The sequence below is a fragment of the Bubalus bubalis genome, chromosome 9, assembly GCF_019923935.1.
Source record: "Bubalus bubalis isolate 160015118507 breed Murrah chromosome 9, NDDB_SH_1, whole genome shotgun sequence".
NCBI classification, from domain to species: Eukaryota; Metazoa; Chordata; class Mammalia; order Artiodactyla; family Bovidae; genus Bubalus; species Bubalus bubalis.
In genome coordinates, this window is record NC_059165.1 from 98,590,141 (window position 1) to 98,612,710 (window position 22,570).

The window sequence follows — 22,570 nt, forward strand, 5'->3', positions numbered from 1 at the left end:
CGTCCGAGGCAGTGTGTACGAGCCGTGGGGCCCGAGCACAGAAGAATGTGACCTGGGGACCTGCAGCGAGGTGCACACCCAGCCTCATGCAGGACGTGTGTGTGCTCTGTGGAGCCCCCTCTCGCACTGGCACGGGGCCGGGTGTCTGTCCGGAGCCCCACCGAATGGTCTGCCTGCTCCCCAAGGCTCCTGCCTAGGCCCTGTGCCAGGGAGGGGTGTGTGAGGCACTGACCTTGGCGCAGAATGTCAGGGAGCACCTGAAATTTCAGTCACCAAAGTTTATAAATAATATTAAATGCAATGTTCTAAAAATTAAAACAATTGCAAAAGATACATGATGAGAGAATATCAGTATTTTAAATAAAAGGACTGACCTTGTAATTGCATGACCCTGCCTCACCTCATCGGGCTTCCCAGGTGGCACTAGCGGTAAAGAACCCACCTGCCAATGCAGGACGTAAGAGTTGTGGGTTCAGTCCCTGGGTTGGGAAGATCCTGAGGAGGAGGACTTGGCAACCCACTCCAGTATTCTTGCCTGGAGAATCCCATGGACAGAGGAGCCTGGTGGGTTACAGTCCATGGGGTTGCAAAGATTCAGACACAGCTGAGCGACTCAGCACGCACACACGTCTCACCTCACCCTAACTCTGGCCCTGATTCCAATCAAACTTTATTTATAAAGAGAAGCAGCTGGTCTCTGGGCCATCCCTAGTTTTGCCAATTCAACTTTTAAAAATATTGCATGCATATATTATTTACTTTGATTTTACTGAGTGTTTTTGGCGCCATCTTACACACTTTTACACTAGCAGTCAGCGCCTCACTCTCCCTACCCTGGTCCCTGCCCTGCTCCTGCCCCGTTCTCTGGACCCAAAGGGCTCTGACCTGCAGGTCTCCTCATCTTCAGTGTCCCTCGCCACGGCCTTCTAGGCCCTGACGATGCCCTTTCCTTCCTGCCGCGTGCATGCAGGGAGCCCCCGGGCCACGGCATCAGCGCTGCACTTCCCCTCCACATCCATCATCCAGCAGTCGAGCCCGTACTTCACGCACCCGACCATCCGCTACCACCACCACCACGGGCAGGACTCGCTGAAGGAGTTTGTGCAGTTTGTGTGCTCGGATGGCTCGGGCCAGGCCACCGGACAGGTGAGTCCAGAGGACCCCACGAGCCCCACTACAGCTCATCTTTGCGTCTGTCTGTCTGTCTCAGGGCTCACGGGGAGAGGGCCCCAAAGCCGGGAGCCCACCTGGGGCTGGAGCAGCCAAGAGCTGGGACTACCGAACACCTCAGTCTTCTGGGTCCAGGAGCAGGGCTCCACGTGTCCGCCCGGGGCCTCTTCATCCCGGTCCAGACAGGATGGGGCAGTGGCTGGGCCCGTCTTGCTTGGGCTCTTTACCCTCCTCTGGTCTTTCCCCGTAGCAGGGGTGGACCAATGATCTGTCCAATCTGGGCCCAGACCCCTTAGCTCCTGACACCCCTCTTAAACCTCAGGGGTGCAAGGATTTGATAGGTTCTAGACCAAGGATTCCCACTGCTGACACCTGGGACTGTTCGTTCTCTGTGGTGTGGGAACGTCCTGTGCGCTCTGGGGTGCTCAGCAGCATGCCTGGCCCCCACCCACTTGATGCCAGCGACAGCGCCCTCTGTCCAGCTGTGTTGGTCGTGACCGTCTCCAGATTCAGTGTGCTCGGGGGCACCTTCCTCATCCCCAGTGAGAAGCCCTTGGGAGAGGGCAGGCTTCCTTCCACAGTCTGTGTCATGAGACTCCTGTTGGCGGGACTCTTAATGAGGGGCTCTCAGGTCAGTCACGGTTCTGGAATAAAGTCTTTCTGCTCCTCAGCCTGGGTGAGAGACGGCTCCCCATGGAGCTCTGAGGCCCACTGTCCTTCTCCATCAGCGAGCCCTAGAGCAGAGACACAGATCCACTGAGCAGAGAACTATTCCCGATGGCAATGAGCCAACCGTGACCCTTCAGTGGGACAGTGGTCCTTGTGTAGTTCCTGGGAGACCATTCCAGGTTGGGGCATGGTGATCTCTAGACCTCTGGGAATGTTCTAGAACTCCAGCAGCATGCTATAAGAAGGCCCAGCTGCTTGCCTCCCAGTTGGTCCAGCCTGGAACTGCACCGTGAGAGGTCAGGTGTGGCAGACACTCAAAGTGCCCTGGCAGGGAAAGGCATCCGGAGCCCCGTGCCAGAAGCCGCCCCGGGAGAGGGGCGGCCCTCAGCTGCTCAGCCTGATGCTGCCGCAGGGCGCTTGCATAGTGCTGGCGGGCTCGATGTGGGACAGGGCTGCAGCTCGGCCCCCTTGTTCTTGCTGTCCAGGGCAGAGGCCAGTCTTCTTCCCTCCCTCCTGCTCTTCTCCCCTTTTCTGCTTTTCTCATCTTTTTTTCCCCTCTGCCCTGCGAGGGTTTCTTTTGCTGGCTCTGCAGCTCCTTGGCATATGCAGAGTTTTGCCCACCTCTCTGGACAAGCTCTGTCCACTTGTAGGGGCATTGAGGGAAAAGTGGACACGATTCGCAACAGCTCCTGTGCTTCCTTCAGAGATGCCAGTGGAGTCTACGGGAGCTGCCAGCCTGTATCCCAGCCCCAGGGGTCGTGGATTCTGGAATCTGGATCAGAGGGGCTAGGAATCTTGCTGTTCTTGCTTCTCAGCTATGGGGGCATCTGGGGTTTCAATTGAAATGTGACCCACCTGGGGAACCGACTTAGCCCAGAGAACCAAAGCTAACCCACAGGACCCTCAAGGGTGTGGGTCAGTCCATCCCTGGGCATCCTGACAGCCCCTTGACTTGAGCACTCAAGATCAAGGGCTCAGGAAGTCCATGGCCATCCAGTGGTTATGACTCCGCGCTTTCATGGCCACAGGCCTGGGTTCAGTACCTGGTCAAGGAACTAAGATCCTGCAAGCCATGTGGCATGGCAAACAAAGAAAAGATCAAGGGCTCCTTGGCCTCCAAAGTTCTCTTCTCAAGGCAGGTGCTTGCTCTGAGTAGACCGTTGACAAAAAGCTATTTATTGACAGGGGAGCAAACAGCCCCTCTGGTTAAAGAGAAAGTCTAGTTTGGCTGGAGAGCAGTCTCTCTAGGTTTCCTCTGTGGCCTGTTGTGCCCGAGAGTTGGGTCTGGGGTGGAAGTCTGCAGTGAGCCTGCTCCTTGGGGTCCAGCTTCTGAGAGGAGACTAGAGATGGCACTGTGGAGTGGAGGAGGAGCCAGAGGCCCTGGGCTCTGCAGCTGACCTGGTGGCAGAGGGTGGGGGTACTGGACTGTGCTTGCACCATAGCCACCCCAGAGTAGTAGTTCTTAGTCATAGCGTGTGTGAGAGTGACTTGGAGGTGACCCACAGGTGGCTGGGCCTCATCTAAGTTTGACTCAGCAGCTCTGGTGTGGGGTGTAGAATCTGCATTTCTCCCCAAGTTCCCAGGTGACGCTGCTGCTTCTGGTCAGGGGACCCACTTCGTCAGGGGAACCACTGATGTAGAGACTAGAGGAGTAAATTATAACCTCCTGAGAATCTGAAGATATGAACCATCTTTGCAGAACATTACATGCATACACAATTTTACAGTGTGCAGAATGGTTCCCAGGTACCTCTGACACCCCAGTGTAAGTCCCTGACTGAGAAAATCAGGTCAGTAAAGACCAAGGCCAAGTGGAGATCCACTTAGGGCAGGGGTCCCCAGCCTCTGGGCTATGAACCAGTACCTCCTGTCAGATCAGCAGTGGCATTAGGTTAGAAATAAAGTGCACAGTACATGTAATGCGCTTGAATCATCCCGAAACCATCCCCTTCTCCCCCCAGTCCGTGGACAAATTGTCTACCACGAATCCAATCCCTGGTGCCAAAAAGGTTGGGAACTGCTGATTATAAGACACGCCAAGGGCAGAAAGAGGGTGCCCAGTTAGCTGTATTTCTGGCATAGAGAAGAGACCGTCAAGTGAGCACGATAGAAAAGATCCAGGGATTGATGGGAGGCCATGGCTCTGAGAGGCACAAAGCCTGGTTCCAGCTCGGCCTCGCTCTCCAGTTGCAGAGTGGCCAGGCCCGCATCTTCATCTGTCAGATGAAAGGGAGGTGCTATCCCAGCTTCTAGTTTACTTCTAAGCTCTTAACTCACGAGGTCTTAAGGCACCACAAAGTCCCAAGATCTTGAGATTTTTTAAAACTTCAACTCGTACCCCAACCAGAGCGGAGACAGCCTAGCCTGGTTGGGACTTGCTTCTAGAATCTGAATGTTGTAAATCAGCAGCTTTCCATGTCTGGCCGTATCGGGCTAGGATTTGTTTTATCAGATGAGATTAGTGATTCAGATCCTCCTCGAGGGAGACAGGCTCTTGGGGAAGCAGAGGCCACCCTGCGGGAACAGCGGCTGCCCAGAAAGCTGCCGTGTCCCGGCCGCCCCCGGAGCCCAAGCTCAGGACAGCCTGGAGAGGAGTAAGGCTGTGATCGGTTGGGACCATTCTACTTCCTGTCCTAATGGAAGAGCAAGATGGGAACCAGATAGGCTGTAGAAATGAGGGAACGCAGTTGCCACTTCTGTATCGGCCTCACCCTGCAGAGCTGGCGGCATGCTCTTGCTTGGAACCAACAGCCTGACTGGGGAGACGACGTTTTATGTCAGATGTCATCGTAGCTATGGAAGGTTTTGGAGCACTGGGGTGTCTGAACTCCTTTGGATTTGGGAAGAGGGTTGATAAGTCTCTGGGTCCATGGAATCAGACAGACGTGGCCATGAACTTCAGGCCTTTCCCATTGCAGCGTGGCTAGAATGCTTAACCATGAGGAGCCTCAGTTTCCTCTGTTGTGAACGGGGGAGAGTGGCGCTTCCCTTCTCCTAAGGGTTCGGGACCATCAACCTGTGGACCACTGGGCCTTGGTCCTGGGGGTCCATAGGGTGGGTGTCAGGCAGCATCCTTAGCCTCCACACCCTCAAGTTATGTCAACCAGAATGTCTCAGACACCGTCAGTACCCCTGGGGGCAGGCAGAAACAAGAACCACTACCTTAGAGGCGGTTGGAGGACTGGACAGCCTGGGTGGGGTGCCTGGTTCAGTGACAGGTGCTGAGCTGAAGAGCAGTCTCTGCAGAGGGGAGGCCCCTTGGAGTCTCATGTTCATAGTCCAGGAGACATCAGTCAGGATCGAAGGAGGACAGAGCTGGAGACAGAGTAGGGCTGGATTCTATAGGGTTTGCTAACAGGAGGAAGAGCTTGTGAACCTCCCATGGTCTTAAACCAGGGGGGTGCTGGGAGGACAGAGGTTTGAGCCACAGGAGAGAGGCCAGTTTAGGAGGAAGAGTTTTGGCCTGGCCCCCGTGAGCCCAGGCTGCAGGTGGTCATAGTGAGCACTGCCTGGAGCAGCAGGAGGTACAAAGTCCAGGGAAGCTGTGTCTGCCAGGAGCCAGGGACCTCTGCCCCTCTCTGTGGGGCCGTCATGCCCTGAACCCCAGAGGCTGATGAACACAAGGCCACACGTGGGGCCTGGAGGAGGAAACTCAAGTTTAAGGCACAAGAGGGAGTAATGAACAATTTGTGGCTTTGGTAGCTGGTCCCGGCTTCTGGGGGAACTGGGGCTGCCAGCAATGGGATTTCCTCTTGGGCTGCTCTGTAGCAGATAGGCTAGCATCCACTGTCCTCAGGCACATGCCCTGGCTTCCCCCCGAGGCCATGACACAGGGCACACGCTGGTGGGCCCATGGTCCTTGGTTGGGTCAGCTGATCCTACCCCAGGAGCCCACCCAGGGGAGGCACGTGTGTGTTTTGGGGGAGCACAGGGAGTAAGCTGGTGCATCTTTGCTGCCATAGGAGAAAGTCTTCAGAGTGTGACAGTTCAGAGCGCAGCTGCTTGTATAGTTAAATGGCAAGTTTTGGTACCTGAAACCTGTTCCCTGAGAAATAACAAACCACCCGTCGGACATCCCCCTTCCTCCCTCCCACCACTTCGAAAGAGGACTGCGGAAAAAAAAAAGAGAAACACTTGAGAGACCAAATAGAGGCCTCATGCCCTCACCATCCTGGCGCCCTGGAGGAGAACCCCACCCCGCATCTTCCGCCGGGAGCGCCACCGGCTCTCAGGAGCGAGCTGGCGTGTCCGCGCAGGGGAGCGTGTGTCTGTGTGTGATGTGCCTTCATGCGTCACTCTATTTATGTTGTTCGCAGCCCAACGGTAGCGGCCAGGGCAAAGTCCCGGGGTCATTTTTGCTACCACCGCCGCCTCCAGTGGCCAGACCTGTGCCCCTTCCTATGCCTGATTCCAAATCCACCAGCACTGCCCCAGACGGCGCCGCCTTGACTCCTCCGTCACCTTGTAAGTGGACGATGAAACCGAAACCACAACGCCCAACATCCCCGGCCCGTCCAAACAGTCTCCACTGCAAAAAGAAGAGTCCCCTCTCTCACTGCCAAAGCCCCCCAGCCCAGAGTGCCTCCCACCCAGATGAGGACAGAGCTGAGCCCCCGACCTTGGCCTCTGGGGCCTTAGTTGCACCAGCCAGCACCCCACGAGCCCCGCTGCCCGCCCACTGCTCCCAGCTGGGGCCCCTGGCCCAGGCCCCTCCGGGGGGCGGGAGAGGGGGCACAGTGGGGGCACCCAGGCCAGGGGTGCTGGCCAGGGTGGGCGGGGGGAGGGGAGGCACAGCCATGCCATCTTCATGCCTAACTGCTGTTTTTTTTCATTTTTCGTTTTTTCGTTTTTTGATTTTTTGTTGTTTCGTTGTGCCCCTCCCCCCACACCAAGAAAATTGAATGTGACCACAAGGCGACGCCACCATCCCCTTTTTGCCTTGCCCCCTCACCTTCATTCTGGGCCCCTCAGGCCTCTAAAGTTGCAGCAGGCCAGCCCCTGATCCCCTCCCCTCCAGCCTTCAGTCTCACATTTGGTTTCTCGTTGTTCCTCTTTTTTTTTTACCCTCCCTCCCATCCCTCCCCTTTCCCTCAATTTCTTCCCAGGTTGGATGTTCCAAGAACAAGGAAGGGCTCTGGACCTTGGCTTACTTCATCTCTTTCTCTCGCTCTCTCTTTTTTTTTAAACCGATGACAAATTTTGTCAAAGGGAAGAGAAAAATCTGAGTTGAGAGGCCCCAGCTAGACCCGACGACGCATGAAGGACAGGAGAGGCGGAGGGTGGGCGGTGTGCCGTCTGGGGGACAGTGGGTGGGGGTGGGCAGCGCTCGGGGCTGGCAGGCTGTGGGCCAGGACTCGGGGATGGCGGCGGAAGGGGCGGCCCATTTCACCACTCTTCTCGGCCGCGCGCTCTCTGCCTCACCTTCTTTTTTCATGGTTTGAGTTCTTTTCCCCTCTTCATCCTCTTCACGTCATCTTCTCATCTGCATTTGCCACAAGACACGAAGTCATGGTCATGGTCATTGGAGGTGGGCAGGGTGGGAGGGGGGCCAGGCTGCTGGGTGGCTGGGGGCCGCTTATGGACAGAATCTGGTGAGCACGGGGTCCCTGGGGTGTATCCTGTGCTGGGAGGGATGGGAGGGGGACTCCCAGTTAGCCTGTGACACTCCTCATCCTTTCTGGGGGCTTCCTTCCTCCCAGGGTACAGGGCCGGCTCCTTCCCGTAGGGCTCCAGCCAGACAACCCAGAAGAGCTCCAGAATGTTTGGCCCGTTTGCCCCCTCAGGCCTCAGAACAACTGCCTCTGCTGCCCACACCCTGGGGCTTTGCCAGGCCCTCCGGCCTCCTCCTTCTCTGCACGTGGGCCCATCTTGGTCCCTGGGAACCGCAGGACCATAGGAGCTGGCTCATCCATCAGAGGAGGAGAATGCCTGCCAGGCCTGAGCCCTGCCGCCCCTGCGCCTGAGCCAGCAGCCAGCTCCCAGACCCTCTCTGACCTGTCCCACCCAGCTTAGCCCTCTACTGGGACCCTTCAAGTTCCCCAAGCCACGGGCCCAGGCCTTGGGCCCAGGGTGGTAAGAGGTGCAGCACCCAACCAGGCGCCCCTGTTGGAGGGGTAGCCCGGCTGAGATGGCCTTCTCCCAGCAGGGCGGGGCCAGTCCCCAGAGCTCCCAGCCTCCTGGGCTCCCTTCTCTCCAAAACCAAGAGGCCCAGCAGGAAAGCAAGTGTTCTTACTTCAGGTGCTCTGGGAGGAGGGGACAGAACTGGGTCCACCGGGCCACAGCTAGAGCCTCCAGGGCCACAGAAGAGCTTCCCTGGCTGCGGCAGATGGAGTGCCGGGGCCGGGGGACTGCGAGCTCCTGGTCAGTGAGAGGATAAGGGGGCCCCTCCGGCCTGGCCTTCCCGCCGCCAGCCTCAGCCCAGGCAGCATGGTCTAACCCAGTCTCTCCCTCTCTCAGCAGCCCTACGGGGCAGTGCCCGGGTGGGACCCCGGTCCTCACGGGGTCTCTCCCTCTCTCCCCTGCTCCCCACAGCATTCGCAACGACAGGCGCCTCCTCTGCCAACCGGTTTGTCAGCATCGGACCCCGGGACGGCAACTTTCTGAACATCCCACAGCAGTCTCAGGTAGGAGGCCCTGCCCACTAAGTGGACACAGGCAGGGGTGGGGGCCTTCCAGTGTTCTGGAGGAGGCCAGGGTCCTCGGGGCAGTCGGGAGAAGAGGCCGGGGCAGGGCTGGAGGGCTCAGGCTTTGCACGCCCAGCTGAGCCTGCCTCCCCAGGCAGCCCCCAGGCCCCCTGGCTAATCAGCTAATTGGATAATTAGCTCTGACAGCCCTGGCCCTGGGGAAGGCAGCCAAGGACCCAAGGCTAGAGGCGCTCTGGGCCAGGCCTGATGGAAGCGAAGGTGGAAGTGGGAGGCTCCATCAGGAGGACAAGGTCTGCCTGGTTGCTTTCCTGCCGCTCTGGGGCATGTGCTTGCCCCTGGCCCTCCCCTTTCCTTGGATTTGGGTGGGCCACGTGCCCAGAGACTCTGGCACTGGGGTGAGGCAGGGCCCAAAGCTGCCCTGGAGGTACCTCCCCCACGTCCTGTGAATCCTGTCAGAGGGGTGGCCAGGCTGTTGGAGCCGCTAGTCCTGCTCCTATCTGCCCCTGGTTCTCACGAGGAAATGTACCCCCAGCCCCGCTGCTGGAGGCCCCTGGACCCGGCTTTCCGCAGGCGTCTTTGCACCCTGGTGCTCGCAGGCCTTCTGCCCTATTCCCATCCCTAGGAGGCTGGCACCCACCTGTAGAACCCAGGGCCCTCAGGGCACAGGCGGGACCAGCCCCAGGAGCAGGGCCCAGGCAGCGTTTACAGTGTGGGCTTCTGGGGAGTGGAGGGAGAACAGGCAAAGATCTTTTTCTTTTGCACATTCGACAAAAACATCGCCCTGTGAGCCCAGGGCCTTGGAGGCTTCCTTAGCCCCCAGGCCACCTCTTTCAGCCTCCGCTCTCTCTTCGCTCTGAGGCCCAGGTCCAAAGAAAGTTGGTGGATGGAAGTTTTGTGTGTGTGGTTTAAGGTTTTGTTTTTTTCCCTTTTCCTTTCCCTCCCTAAAAAAAAAAGCCAAAAACTTTGTCAGACTTCAAACTTCAGAGCTCCCTAGTGGCAAGGAGGGGAGGGGAGGAGAACTTCAGCCCCCTCCAGCTTCCCACCCCCTTTCCCCAGAGTCACGTCTGACCCGTCTGGTTTCCAGGAGCAACCAGACATGATGTAACACCCAGATGAACTTGAACTTGGGGGTGTTGAGAAGAAAAACAATGGCTTCGAGCAGGGGCTGGAGCCAGCCCCCTCCGCTCTGTGCCAGGGAGGCTGCGAGAGCCCTGCTGGTAGAGGGCAGGAGGGGGTGCCAGAGGAAGGGACAGCAGGCGGGCCTCCCCTCCTGGCTCGGGGCTGGCACCAGGCGGCAGGGCTCCAGCGTGCCGGCCTGCCCACCCTCCCTCCTCCGGCTGCCCGCCCTGCAGCTCTGACTGTATAGTATGTTCGTGCTTGCTCACTCTAGGGGACCACAGCCATGAGCCCTCCCTCCCCGTTCACCCCATTTCTGCCTCCTCATGCTCTCCCTGCTTCACTTTCTCTGCTCACTTTGGTTGGATAGTGGGGCCAACTCAGAATCTGAGACAAGTTTGGGAAACATTTTTTCTTCCCCTGGTTCCTACAAGGAGCTTTGGGGCCCAGGGCCTTGAGCAGGCAGGTGTCTGGGGATGGGGGTTGGGGGGCCAGAGGAGTCGGACAAGCTGATCAGGGAGCCCTTAGGCCTGGGGGCAGGCAGGCTGCTGCAGCGGGTGCAGGGGGTACAGTGGGGGGTGGTTTCCACAGTAACCAGTGACTTTAGCCGATCTCTGGAGCACCAGATGGAGAGAGAACAATAGAATGAGGGAAGAAAAGAGAATTTTAGCAATTTTGTCATTCCCTGGGCAGCGCTTTTTACTTAGTTTTAATCAATTTTGGACCTGGCTCAGGAAACAGGGAGGGGTAAGCAGAAAAAGCCACTCCGGGCTTGGCAGCAGACCTCCCGTTCCCGGGACCCGCGGGGCAGCACCAGGGAGTCCCACTGGAGTTGTTTTTGTCCCTAACTCTAGGCCTGGAACTGGAACTGGAGTCTTCCTCCACTGAGGGGGCCCCTCAACCTGAGCACTGGTGGTTGTCCCCCCCACCCCCCACTGCCGCCGTGCAGCTCAGGAGACCCCCACAGGGGACAGCCTGGGGCCTTGGTCTGGTCTGCCATGGGCAGAGGGGCCAAACAGGCCCTCCCTGCCCCGTCATCCCAGCCTCTTCCCGCTCAGGAAGCGGGGAGGGGGGGGCTCACAGCCAGGGAGGTGGTGTAAGGGTGCCAGTGTAGTCCCTCCTTGGTGTCCCAGGGAACACTCAGCACTCGAGCTTGCAGGGACCAGGGGCTCACCCAGGAAGCTCCCCTCTCCCTCGGGCCAGAAGCCTGCTGCTGCAGCCGCCCTCCTCCAGGCGCTCTGGGAAGGCCTCAGCCCTGGCTTCCGCCCACACCTTACCAGGCCCCCCTGCGCCTCCTTCTGGCCTCAAATCAGTTGATGGGGTTGGATTCTGGGTAGGGGCTCCAGGGGCTCCCCCGCAGGAAGGCAGGTCTCTGTGCGTGTTGTCCACACATGGCAGGAAGCGTGGTGTCTTCACCTGCCCAGGAAATGCTAGCAGTGCCCCCAGTCACCGTGGCAACCCCAAACCCCCACATGGCCAAGTGCTCCCCCATCTGCACTGTCGAGTGTGGTAGCCACTGGCCACATATGGCTGTTCAAATAACTAGAGAGAAATTGAGACCCTCGGGCACACTAGACGCATTTCAACTGCTTAGAAGCCATGTGTTACTGGTGGTTACTGCGTTGGACAGCACAACTAGAGAATATTTCCATCATCCCAGAAAGTTCTAGATAATCTCCGAGGCCCTTTCTTTCTTCTTTTTTCCAGTTTTACTGAGATATAATTGACAGATGGTCTTGTATAAGTTTAAGGTGTACAACAGAACGATTTGACTCACATACCTCAGGAAGTGACTCCCACAACATGTCTAGCAAACATCCATTCGCTCATAGAATCAGGGCCCTTTCTAACTCTAAAACTCGAAGTCTCCACCTCACAGTGGACGATGGCCTGCAGTTCCAAACCAGAGCCTGACCAGAAGGCATAATCTGTGTGACTAAAACACATCTTTTAAATATTGGAAATTTTCACATGAAATTGTCTGGACTTTCAGCTTGTTTTGAAAATTTGGCTGACCTAGCCACCCTAGGCCCTCACCCCAACGTGGCCGCCTTGGCTGCAGCCTTGGCAAAGTGCGGGTGTCCTGGTCACCATAGACCCTGCCTCCCTGGGAACGTGCCACACACAGCAGTGAGGAGCATGGACTCGAAGCTGCCCCCTGCATCGAGTCCCTGCTCGGCCGTGTGGGCTGTGTGGCCTTGGGCAGGACAACCGCCCTCCCTTCACCTGGCTTCTGTGCAGGGTTGGAGTGGGGATGCGTACAGAATGCGTCTATACCTGTGCGTGCTCTGTAGTTAGCTGTGCTTGGCCTCTGCTGACCTGAGTCTGTGACCCAGTGCCTGGGAGAGACCCCAGGATGCATTTTGTTCAAGGACTCCTTCAATTTTGTCCCAAGGGTACCACCAGGCACTGTAGACCATAGAGGAGCCCCGCCCCCCACCACCCCATCCTTCTGGCCATGAGGTGGGGCCAGCGCCTTTTATGCAGGGTACTGCCAGGCAGCCCAGTCCCGGGGGTCCACCCTGGGTGTGTTTTGTGCTTAGCGGCTGCCAGAGCGTTTGTGGGAAGGCAGCGCCCCCTGCTGGCATCCTGAGGGAAGCAGCTGCCCACTGGAGGAGCCTCAGGTTGTTCCCCAGGGCGTGGTGCCCACTGGGCTACTGATCCCTTCCCCTCGGCCTGGTACTGCGAGGGACAAAAGTCATGTGGTACCCACTCCTCCCCAGCCTTTCAGCCTGTGGGACCTTAGCTGAGGTATACAGATGGGAATTTCTGCTTTTAATCTAAAGAGACAGAAAACTCAGCAAGAAGCTGGGCTTGCCCCACCCCACTCCCCAAACCCCTCTGGGGACAAAAGCTGTAGCCTGGCATCCTCCCCCCTGCTCCAGGACCCACACAAAAACCTAACAATTGGAAACATGGCCAGATCCCAGGTCTGTGCCCATGCCAGCGCCAGCCATGGGGGTCCCACCCGCTGGGCACTGTGCCCACGGGAAGGCCAGCTGGACTCTTGCACTGCAGGCGGGTCTCTTGGGGGAGTAGGATTCCCATAGGAGGGACCCTTGCGGGAGGTGTTGGTGTCCTTGACTCGACTGGAGCTGGAACCCCCCTGGGGCTTCAGGAACCAACCTGGAGTCCCAGGACCAGGTAGGGGCAAGAAGGCACAGACCCCTGCTCATCTCAATATCACCTCTTTTTTTGTTTGTCCTATTTCAGTCCTGGTTCCTCTGATAAGATCGACAAAAGAAATGACAAAATGAAAAGAAGAGGTTCCTCAAACGGGGGGAGAAGAAATTTTGAGACGTGGAAAAAAAATCCCCCAGCCCAGCCCAGCCCCACCGAAAAGCAAAAATTAGACGTCGTCAGCCACTCAGCCCTTCTCTCCTCCAGCCCGGGGACCCCTGCAGGCCCCCAGAAGCAGCTCAGTTCTCAGAGAGCCTCGGAAGAGGTCTCGGTGGAGCTGTGCGCCAGCAGCCAAGCAGAAAGAAACATGCAAAACGGACTCTGTCAAATAGAGGACAGAAAGAAAGGATGCAGAACTGCCTTCCTCCCCCCACATCCCGTCCCAGCCTTCTGGGGAAGGAGCAAAATCCCCAAACAAAGCAACCAGCACAATTCTGAAGGGGCCTGTCCCCTACCCTCACCCTTCCCAGGGGAACCCCACCCTTGACTCCAGCCGGAGCTTCACTTGGGAGCTCAGAGGACCAGCTTGTAAAGATGATGGGGTGCAGATCCCCAGGGCTCTCCCCTGCAGACTCCACCCCCTCCCTCCCTCCCTCCCTGCCTTGCCTCTGGCTTCTTGGCCTGGACTGGGTGAGGCAGGGTAGCCTTGAGATCCCACTGCCCTTCCCTTGGGCTACAAGTGCCCCCCCCCCCAACCCTGGCTAGGAAAGGGGCATCTCCTGGAGCTAGTTTCATGCTTCCAGAAAGGAGGGTGTTCTGCCACCCCATCCTGAGCTGCAGGGCCAGTTCCCCAGGCCCCAAACCCCTCTGTACAGTCCATAGGAGAAAAATCGGAATGCTTTTCCAGACGGCCCCTCCCAGCCCGGGACAGGTGCCCTCTCCCCTCTCTCCTGAGGCAGGCCAGGAAGGTCGCTGTCCTGGCCGGCCACGAGTGAGGGGAGCGGGGCCCCCAGGTGGCGCCCACACCCCAGCCCCGCATGCGGGTGCCCGTGCTCGGCCCCATCGGTCCCCGCCCCTGCCCCTCCCGCAGACAGCCCTGCCGCGGCGGGGCTGGAGAGTGGAGCAGAAAGGGGACCCCGGAGTCGAGCGAGAGTGAGGCAGCTGCCGCCGCTGCCGTCGGCTAAACCTCCACCTGCGCTAGGTAGGCGTCCTGCTCGCCGACTTTCAGTTCCTTTGGAGGGTGTTGGGTGTCGTCCTTTTTCAAAAAGTGTTTTGGAGCTTTCTCTGCCCTACCCCCCCTTTCCCCACCACACCACCCCCATGGCCACTTCTCTCTGGATTTCAGCTGTAATGTCTTTACTCTTTATTTAGGGGTGGGGCATTCATTGTTTCGGTCTTTGCTGTTGCAATTGGGAACCCCTCCATTTGAGCAACTTGGGAACAATTTGATAACACACCGCAAGAAGTAGCTCTCCCCCCCCCCCACCTCCTCCCCACCGCAGCCCCCTCCTCCTCCAAGGGATGGTTGGGGGCATGTCCAGAGGGTCTTCAGAAGCCCCCCGGGAGGGATGGGAGCAAGAGCACGCCCAGCCCCCTCCAGGGTGTGGCTTGGCCCCGCTGGCTTGTCTTTCTGTGCCTTACTCCCTCCTCCCTGCATCTCCCTCCTGCGCCCCTTTCTGGAGTCCTTGTGCCTCTCTCTTTCTCTCTCCTTAACTGTATGAAAACACAAAGCACAGGTCAGGATCCTCTGAAAGTCAAGCAACCCAACATTGCACCACATAGGGGTGGGTTTTGGGCTTTATTTATTGTGAATCTAGTTTGTGAGGCTGTGGCCCCAAGCGAAGGGAGGGAAGGAGGGGAGGGAGGAGGCTGGGGAGGAGCGGAGGGCCCTCACCTAGGGCCAGAGGGGCCTGCGAGCGGTCGCCTCCTCCCCAGCTGGAACCAAGGAGGTGGCTGGCCCCAGGGGTGGCTTTTGTTGGAAGTCGAGCGAAGCCCCTCCCCCATCCGCGTGCAGCCCTCGGGGAGGACCGGGTATGAGAAGCAGGGGACGGGGGAACCCGCGGGAGCCTGGGGGTCGTGGGGAGTAGGGCGGGGGGTGGTGGGGGGCCGGGTGGGCCGGGCGTGACGCGCGGTCAAAGTGCAATGATTTTTCAGTTTGGTTGGCTAAACAGGGTCAGAGCTGAGAGGGGAGCAGAAGGGACCCCGTCCCCCTGCCCGGCCGCGCGCGCCCCTTCCCTCGAAGACAATCGGGGCGGCGGGCGCGGTGGGCCCTCGGGGGCAGGGGGTCTGCGGGGCGCCCGCCCAGGCGAGGTCGGAAGCTGCAGGCCAGCTGGGCCGGGGCGGGAGCGCGCCCTGTAGGGTTGCCCGGGTGGGCACGGGGGTGGGGGGCCGCTCCTTTCCTAAGTGTCGTTGTGAGGGGCAGACGAGGGCGACAGGAGATGTGGGGACGTGTTAGAAGAGAAAAAAAAACCCACAAAAATATATATGGGGGAAATGAACTTTTTTTTTTTTTTCATTGAACCAAGTGCAATGCATCAGAGAGTTTTCCTATCTTTGTATGTTAAGAGATTAAGAAAAAATTTCTATTTTTGTTGTAATGTCCTCGCGGCTCTGGGGACGCTAAAAGAACCGGGCCTGCCCCGCCCTGTGCGGGGATAACGAAAGCTGAGTGTTTTTTCCTTTTTTTTTTTTTTTTTGTTCGTTTTCAGTTTTTTTTTTTAAGTCGTTTTCCTGCGTTGACGAGGATGATCTGGGGTTTTTATTTGCTTCGTCGTTCGTTCTCGGTTTCGGTGGGAGGGCTGAAGGAAACGTTCACATTTTAGAATTAAAAAAAAAAAAAAAAACCTCGACATTAAAAATCAACACAAGATCAAAAAGGAAAAGGACGAGAGAAAATTATTTTAAAGATAATTCAACATAAAAACCCTGGTGCTTCTTACATTATAAAGTACGTTTTAAAAAACCCACAAACTATTATACATAAGTTTATGAATCAATTAAATATCCTGCACTTGTTAGGAACACGCATATCCCTTCTTTGTTGAGTTTAACGGAACGGGACAGCGGCGTGCGCCCGGCGGCGGGCTGCTCTGGCCGCGGGTCTCCCCGGGCGTCCCTTCCCTGGGGCCCAGCGCCCCCTCCTCGCCCGATCCACGGTCCGGGCCCGGGGGCGCGGCGGCGGGTCCCCAGCCCCTCCCCCGCAGAGGTCAATGCCAACGAACAAAGGTCCCCTCCCTCCCTCAGAGGTCCCCAAAGCGTCCTTCTTTGAGCCAGACGCCAACTTGACCCTCACCAGCATTATCAGGAGCGCGCTCGGCAAGTTGGTAGTTTCTTCCCCACCCCACCCTCCCCCTTCCCCGGCGCCCGCGACTCGACATCACTTCTCCCACCCCCGCCCCCCACCACCGTCACCCTCCGGGGAGCACGGGGAAGGCTCGACGCTCCAGGATAGGACCAGCCAAGCTGACAGGTCGATTCGCCCAGGCCCGCGCACGCACGCACGCACGCACACGGCCCCGCACACAGCCCCATCCTACCCACCCTGCAACCAACCCCCGTCGACTGCCTTACACACCCGCCCCCGCGCTGGCCGGCCGACCTAGTGCCTTGTTCTCACCCCCGTGCTGGCGGAGCGGACGCCGCGCTCTGGGTCCCAGAGGGGCCGGGTGGCTCAGACGACCCACCACCTCCCCACCCCGACCGTGCTGAACGGACCCTCCCCCACACACGAGAGAAAATAAAGGAGCAATAAAGTCACGAGAATTTTCGTCCCCCAATCGAGAGCCCGAGGGGCACCCCAGCCCCACCTCTGCTCCCCCCACCCACCCTTGGGGCGCCCCCCACCCCGTCCCCCCGCCAGCCAGCCTGGGCCAGCCCCGCTTCGGCCCGGGAGATCCGTGCGCCCGACCAGCACCAGCATCGCGGACCGCAAAGGCCGCCCGTCCCGTCAAACAAGTTTCTTCTTAGGCTAAGAAACGCAGTATATACGAGTATCTCTATATATAGTACTAATGGATTTGGTGTGCTTCCCCCTTAGCGTCCCCGTCCCTCCGCTCCTCTTCCTTCAGCCTGGTCTCCCCCTCTCTCTGCCCTCCACCCCCGTCTCTGCACTGAGATACATAAGAAACAAGGGTAGTTTACTGTCTGTTTTGTTTTCTGGGTTTTCAGTGTCCTAGCGGAATGCAAGTAGGCAGCCAGCCCGTACGTTCCCTCTCCGCCCCGCCCCACCCCACCCCACCCCGCCCCCGTCACTGCGCTTCTGTTATACCATCTTTGCCTGACTCTCTCCGGCTTCTCCATTGAATGGCTAATGTGTATGTGAAATAAAGAAATAAAGAGAAACAAAAGCAAGAGCGCCCGAGCCTTCGCTAACGCAATCGTGCGGGGCAGGTTCAGGATCGGTGGGATGGGGTCGCCGCGTGGATTCCGCGCCTCACAGCCTCGAGCCAGGCCGGCCACCGCCACCGTCGAGGAGTGCGGATCTCTCAGTCTCCGGGAGGGGGCGCCAGTGAGAAAGGAGCGTGTTCTCAGGCCCCTGCTTAACTCCCTCGGTGACCCCAGCTCGGAAAAATTAGGCCCCCTTTGAGTCCAATGGCCACTCTGATGTGTTGGTTCCCGGACCTCACCCCGCGGAAGGGGTACGCGGACAAGGCCACCTCCAGCGGGCCGTGGGCGATAAAAGGGTCTTCAAGCCCCTGGGGGAGACGGTCGCCCTTCGGGACCGCCGGGCCCTTTCCCCTGTAGGGGACCCCTCACTGGTCCTTCTTCGGGAGAATTCGGTCCAGATCAGGCCGTGCGAGCACGTCGTCCGCCCCTTCCTAGATGGCCCTGGGCTGGCTTTCCAGTGCCCTTCGGCTCAGAGGCGACATCGTGGAGGTCATCGCACCTCTGGGCTCACAGCCGCTTGCTCTGTCTTGATGGGTCGGCCAGTCCCACCGCGGCTGCTGTCGGGGCCGCCGGAAGGCGCGGGCTGGGGGCGCGCCACTACCTCGGCCCTGCGACACGGCCCGCGACGGGCGCCGCCGTCGTCCAGGCCTCGGTGCGCCGGCCGCTTGCGGGGCCCCGGAGGGGCGGAGCCTGCGGCCAGAGCCGCCGCCTGGTCGCGCAGCAGCCGCACCAGGAAGCCAATGTATTTCATGGCCAGGCGGAGCACCTCGTTCTTGCTCAGCTTCCGGTCGGGCGGGTGCGTTGGCAGCAGCTTCCTGAGCTCAGCGAAAGCGCCGTTCACGTTCTGCTGCCGCCAGCGCTCCCGACTGTTGGTGAACACGCGCCGGGCCACCTTCTGGGGCTGATGCCCTGGGGATAGGAGTGGCAGGATTGGCGCCATGGCGCAAGAGAGGCAGGCACCCCCAGCTACCCTTACTTGAGACTCCCAACACCCTCTTGGGGGACTTCAACACTGGCAGTGGACTGAGGCTTTCTCCGTCCAAGGGGTTCACGTGTAGGATCCACGTGTAGCTCAGTTAGCACCCCCCGCACCCCCACCCCCAAGCTGCCTGGTGGTGGTGGTTTAGTCGCTCAGTCGTGTCTGACTCTTGGACCCCATGGACTGTAGCCCGCCAGGGTCCTGCGTCCATAGGATTCTTTAGGCAAGAATACTGGAGTGGATCGCCATTTCCTTCTCCAGGGGATCTTCCCGACAGAGCGATCAAACCCGGGTTTCCTGCACTGCAGGCAGATTCTTTACCCACTGAGCTAGGAGGGAAGCCCCCAAGCTGCCTAGACAAGGACTATCACAGGCCCAGGTTGCAGATAACCGAAGCCTCCTGTACCTCTGTCCACTCCTTTATGTCAACAGCTGGGGTTCCCTCGGGAATGTGGCTGGGGAGCTGTCCTTGTGATTCCCATTCTGTGTGGTCCCTCTCTGCGGCTGGGTGTGCTCGTGGGTCTGAGAGTTTCCTTCATCGTGATTGGTCCTATCCTTTCTCAGGTGGTCATGTGAACTCCTGCATATCCATATGGCTGTGGTGTGTGATCACTGCCATGTGGCTGTGGTTGTGTGGCTAATTCCTGTGTGGCTGTGGACCTCAGTGGCTGTGGTTGTGTATCTGCCTCCTGTGTGGTTGTGGTCCTGTGGCTGTCTCTTGAGTGGATGTTGCCCTGTGGCTGTTTCCTGTGTGGCTGTGCATGCGAGTGGAGCCCTCATGCTGTGCTGTTTTGCCATGAATCGCTGTGGCTTGTTGGGTGACGGGGGTTGTTGTAGAACTGGCCATGAGTCTGTGGTTTTGCTGCATGAGTGTAACCTGAGTACTGAGCCCCTGTGTGTGTCTGTGTGCAGGGGCATCACTTTTCCCAGTGTTTTCCCAGTGGAAGGTTATAGGGCAGACGTGGACCCCAGGAGAGACAGTTGGGCAGACATAAACCCATACTCACCCTCAGCCAGCTCCAGCTCACAGTGGCTTGGTCTCCGCTTTAGCCGGCTGCTAGGGAAGATGCTGAAAGGTCCTGCTGGCCCAATGTAGAGGCTGTAAGGGGTCGTGGGTCACTAATGCCTTGTGGGTAAGGACCCTGCCCCTGGATTCCCCCCAGGCCCCGGTCCCCCACTGACCTGTTGAGGAATGGGTGAGGGTGGTAATGCAGGGCCAGCGGGGGTGGGGCGGTTCCTAAGGCAGAGAGTTGCAGCAGTGGGGGATGGAGGGTGCTGAGTTCTGTGGTGGCCATGGCTGCCCCTGGGGGCCTGGTGTGGCCCAGGCTGATCACTGGCACACCAGGGGGCAGCCTGGGTGGCGAGACGGAGCCTCCGTGGCCCACCTCCTCCACCTTTGGGGGCCCAGGCGAGGCAGGCTTTGGGGGCAGGGCAGGCACTGGGCTGGGAGCACACACCATCTTGGCCTTCTCGGTCATGGTGGGGCCCACCTCCGCCTGGGCCTCGGGCGGGCACATGGACCCCGAGGGGGTGCTCACCTGTGGGAGGAATGAAGCCAGTGGGGAGGGAGGAGGCAGATGCCACCCCCTACCCTTAACCCAACAGAGCAAGCCCTCATCTGGAGGGAGACTGGGGTGGGGGTGGGGTGGCAGTCCGACGGGCAAAGGCAGATGGGAAGTGGGCCCAGAAACTCCCAGGACATGGGAGGGGGTCCAACACAAGGACAGGGGGTGCCCACTGAGGTGCAGGGCAGCACTGAGCTCAGCAGTGATGCTTCTGAGCTGTCTGTGACCCATGAGGCCTTAGTTGCGGAGCCCCTGAGCAAATTTCCCTTCTTTCAGAACCCTCTCTGGCCTGGAGCCTGGAGGGAGGGCAAGGCAGGGAACCCATGACAGACCCATTGACCACAGGATACCCCCATAACCCTCAGATCCAAAACCCTTCATTGACACTATGGACCTTGCCAACTCTTCATAGCTGGCTGACCTTCACTTACCACTGCCCCCCAGGTTGACCATGGGGCCCTTGGCTCTAACCCTGAGGCTCTTTCATTGTCTCCATGTCAGACCCTGAAAGTCCTCCATAATCACTCCAGTGACCCCCTCCCCCCAAATCTCCCCCTTAGAAGCCCCATGACTCCACTGACTCTGACTCCGGACGCAACCCTATTCCCCGGCACACAGTCACGCTCAAGTCCTCTCTGGCTCTGGCATCCTCCCACCCACGCTACCCATAAGCAGTAACCACCCCTTTGCACCCTGCTTCCACAGCCCTGCTCACTGCTGGCCTCGCGGCCCGGCGAGTCCCGGCAATGTCGGGGATTGCTAGCCCCTTTGCCCTGTCTTCCCTAGCTAGACCCTGGGGAAGCTGCTCGGCCTCTTAGTGGGCCCACCAGATGCATGAAGGCAGAAAAGAATGAATGACTGCAGGTGGGTCTGGGATCCCCCGTTTTCAGGCCCACTCCACTCTTACCCCAGCACTGTTGTGGCTGCCTGCAGATGGCCCTGACTCTGTCCTCCAGGGCTAGGATGCAGTTCCAGGTTCAGGCGAGACACCAGCACCCTGCTCCAGCCTCTGTGCTCCGTGGCCCTGGTAGTTAGTCGGCCACCCCTCCGGGCTGTGGCGTCGGCCACCCCTCTTCCTTGGCTCCCAAGGGCCACCGCGGCAGAAGCAGCGGCAGCAACAGGGCAGGTCCCTCCAGGGAAAGTGAGCAGCTCCAGGCCGCCCACCCTCTCCCCGCCCCTGGCGGCCCGGTTTCCTCCCTCTCACCCCTGGCGCAATGGCTGGAGGATGCTGGGCCAGTGCAGATAAGGGCCTGGCTGCCTGGCCGCGCCTGATAAGGAGCCGGGCTGACCCCGGAGGAAACCCGGCGGGGCGGGGATCCCCCGAGCGCGGGCCTCTGGGCCCCGCCCCCCGCCAGCACAGGCAGGACCGCCTGTCACCCTCAAGGCCTCACCTTCTGTCCCCCAGGCGCTGCAGGATCCCTGCTCCTGCACACATCCTTGGGAGTGAGGTGCCCGGTTGCATGCAGAGGGGAAACTGAGGCAGAAATGCAGCAGTCCCTATGTTACTTGGGCCTGTCCTCCAGCTTTGAATACCCCTTGTCCTGTGCTGATGGGGGTGGAGAGTCCTTTCCGGCTCTGCTGGGGCCTCGTGACCCAGGGGCCCCCTTCTCCTCCTCAGCCTGCCCGGTTCCTCTTTCTACAAGAGTGCCTCCTCGCTCTTCTGCCAACCCCACCCTGCGCTGACTGCAGGGCAGTGTTGACAGTCTGGCCCTGGGTGTCCAGGCTGGGCCAGTGTCTTGGGCCCCTGGTGCACCCTCCACACCACCACGCCAGGTCCAGGAGGGTTAAAGAAAAGTACCACAGCTGGGGAGGTGCGGCCAGTGCCAGTGGCCGAACCTTCTGATAGGTGCGCCCACCAGGTCCCCGCCATCCGGGGCCTCTCCCCGCAGGCTCACATGGCCCCAGCTCAGAGGCCCCCAGCCTTTGTCCCACAGTGTGGGCCACTTCAGGGTGGACAGTGATAAAGAGGCATTGGGTCAATATCTTGGAATGGTGATGAAGCTCAAGGTACGACCCTGTTCCCACCCCTGGCGTGCTCCCACCTGGGTCAGTCATGCTTTGCCCCGTGTGACTGCAGGAGTGCCCAGGCAGGCCCCTGGGTTCAATCCCTGGGTCAGGAAGATCCTCTGGAGAAGGAAACAGCAACCCACTCTAGTCTTCTTGCCTAGGAAATCCCGTGGACAGAGGAGCCTGGCAGGCTGCAAGTCCATGGGGTGGCAAAGAGTCAGACACGAGTGAGTCACCGAGCAGGCTCACACTCAGGAATCAAGTGAAACCCAGAACCCCACAGACAACCATCCTACTGTCCAGGGAAGCCAGAGTACAGTTCTGAATGTTTGAGTTAACTCTGGGATGCCTACTAGATGGGCTCTGGAATTAGGTTTAGGGTCATAGTACAGACGATACGATGCCAGTAAGGGCTGCCTGCACGGTCCCATGGCTACCACGTGGCAGGGTGGGGATTCTGCCCCAGTCCTCTTGTTAATGCTGCCGCCTTCCCCAGCTCTGGCGGGGAAAGGGTTGCCACAGGCTGCTGGGTGCCTCAGTGTACAAGCCCAAGGGGCCGCAGGGCAGGAAGCACCTGGTCTGGAGCGGATGCAGGAGGCGCCTGGTTCCGGTCCGGTTTCCGCCACTGGGGCCCTCAGGGGCAGCTGGGCCAGAGAAACCAGGCGGCGAGGAGGAGGAGGAGACACTGGGGCGCGAGCCCATATGCGGGCGCAGTGCCTAGAGGACAGGTCTGAGTACTGGGGGTGCGCCCACGCTTGGAGGATGGGAAGAAGGGGAAGAAGGTAAAGGCCCCCGCGGGCGTGAGCGCACGGCTGCCGCCCCGTGGCCACCTTGGGAATCGCAGGCACCAGCAAATGGGTGGCTCAACGGTAAAGCAGCCGCCTGCAGTGCAGGAGACGCAGGTTCCATCCCTG

General features: G+C 59.3%; 2 protein-coding genes across 9 annotated transcripts in view; one reads left to right on the top strand and one right to left on the bottom strand.

The window, feature by feature from the left end:
- The window catches only part of NFIX (nuclear factor I X), a 98,278-nt gene extending 81,209 nt beyond the window's left edge, over nucleotides 1-17,069 (top strand). For 4 of the 7 annotated variants that reach the window (XM_025293637.3, XM_006041793.4, XM_006041792.4 and 1 more), the window contains 4 exons: nucleotides 971-1,146; nucleotides 6,156-6,303; nucleotides 8,371-8,462; nucleotides 12,813-17,069. In XM_025293637.3, the coding sequence (XP_025149422.2) occupies nucleotides 971-1,146; nucleotides 6,156-6,303; nucleotides 8,371-8,462; nucleotides 12,813-12,827 (431 nt within the window). In that variant the 3' untranslated portion in view covers nucleotides 12,828-17,069. Of the gene's footprint in view, nucleotides 1-970; nucleotides 1,147-6,155; nucleotides 6,304-6,732; nucleotides 6,750-8,370; nucleotides 8,463-12,812 lie in introns of those variants that run through there. The other 3 variants (XM_025293640.3, XM_044948201.2, XM_025293638.3) reach the window with 2 other exon arrangements.
- A 155-nt stretch (nucleotides 17,070-17,224) lies between these two features.
- LYL1 (LYL1 basic helix-loop-helix family member) lies at nucleotides 17,225-22,255 on the bottom strand. Of its 2 annotated transcripts, none has more exons than XM_045166733.1 (4): nucleotides 21,041-22,255; nucleotides 19,267-19,622; nucleotides 19,092-19,183; nucleotides 17,225-18,014 (listed from the first exon to the last, which is right to left on the bottom strand). In XM_045166733.1, exons 2-4 carry the CDS (start codon nucleotides 19,599-19,601, stop codon nucleotides 17,596-17,598), a joined length of 846 nt encoding a protein of 281 aa, XP_045022668.1. In that variant the 5' UTR covers nucleotides 19,602-19,622; nucleotides 21,041-22,255; the 3' UTR covers nucleotides 17,225-17,595. The 2 variants fall into 2 exon arrangements, with proteins under 2 accessions (XP_045022668.1, XP_045022667.1); XM_045166732.1 differs by having other exon boundaries at nucleotides 20,557-22,250.
- Nucleotides 22,256-22,570: the final 315 nt, after the last annotated feature.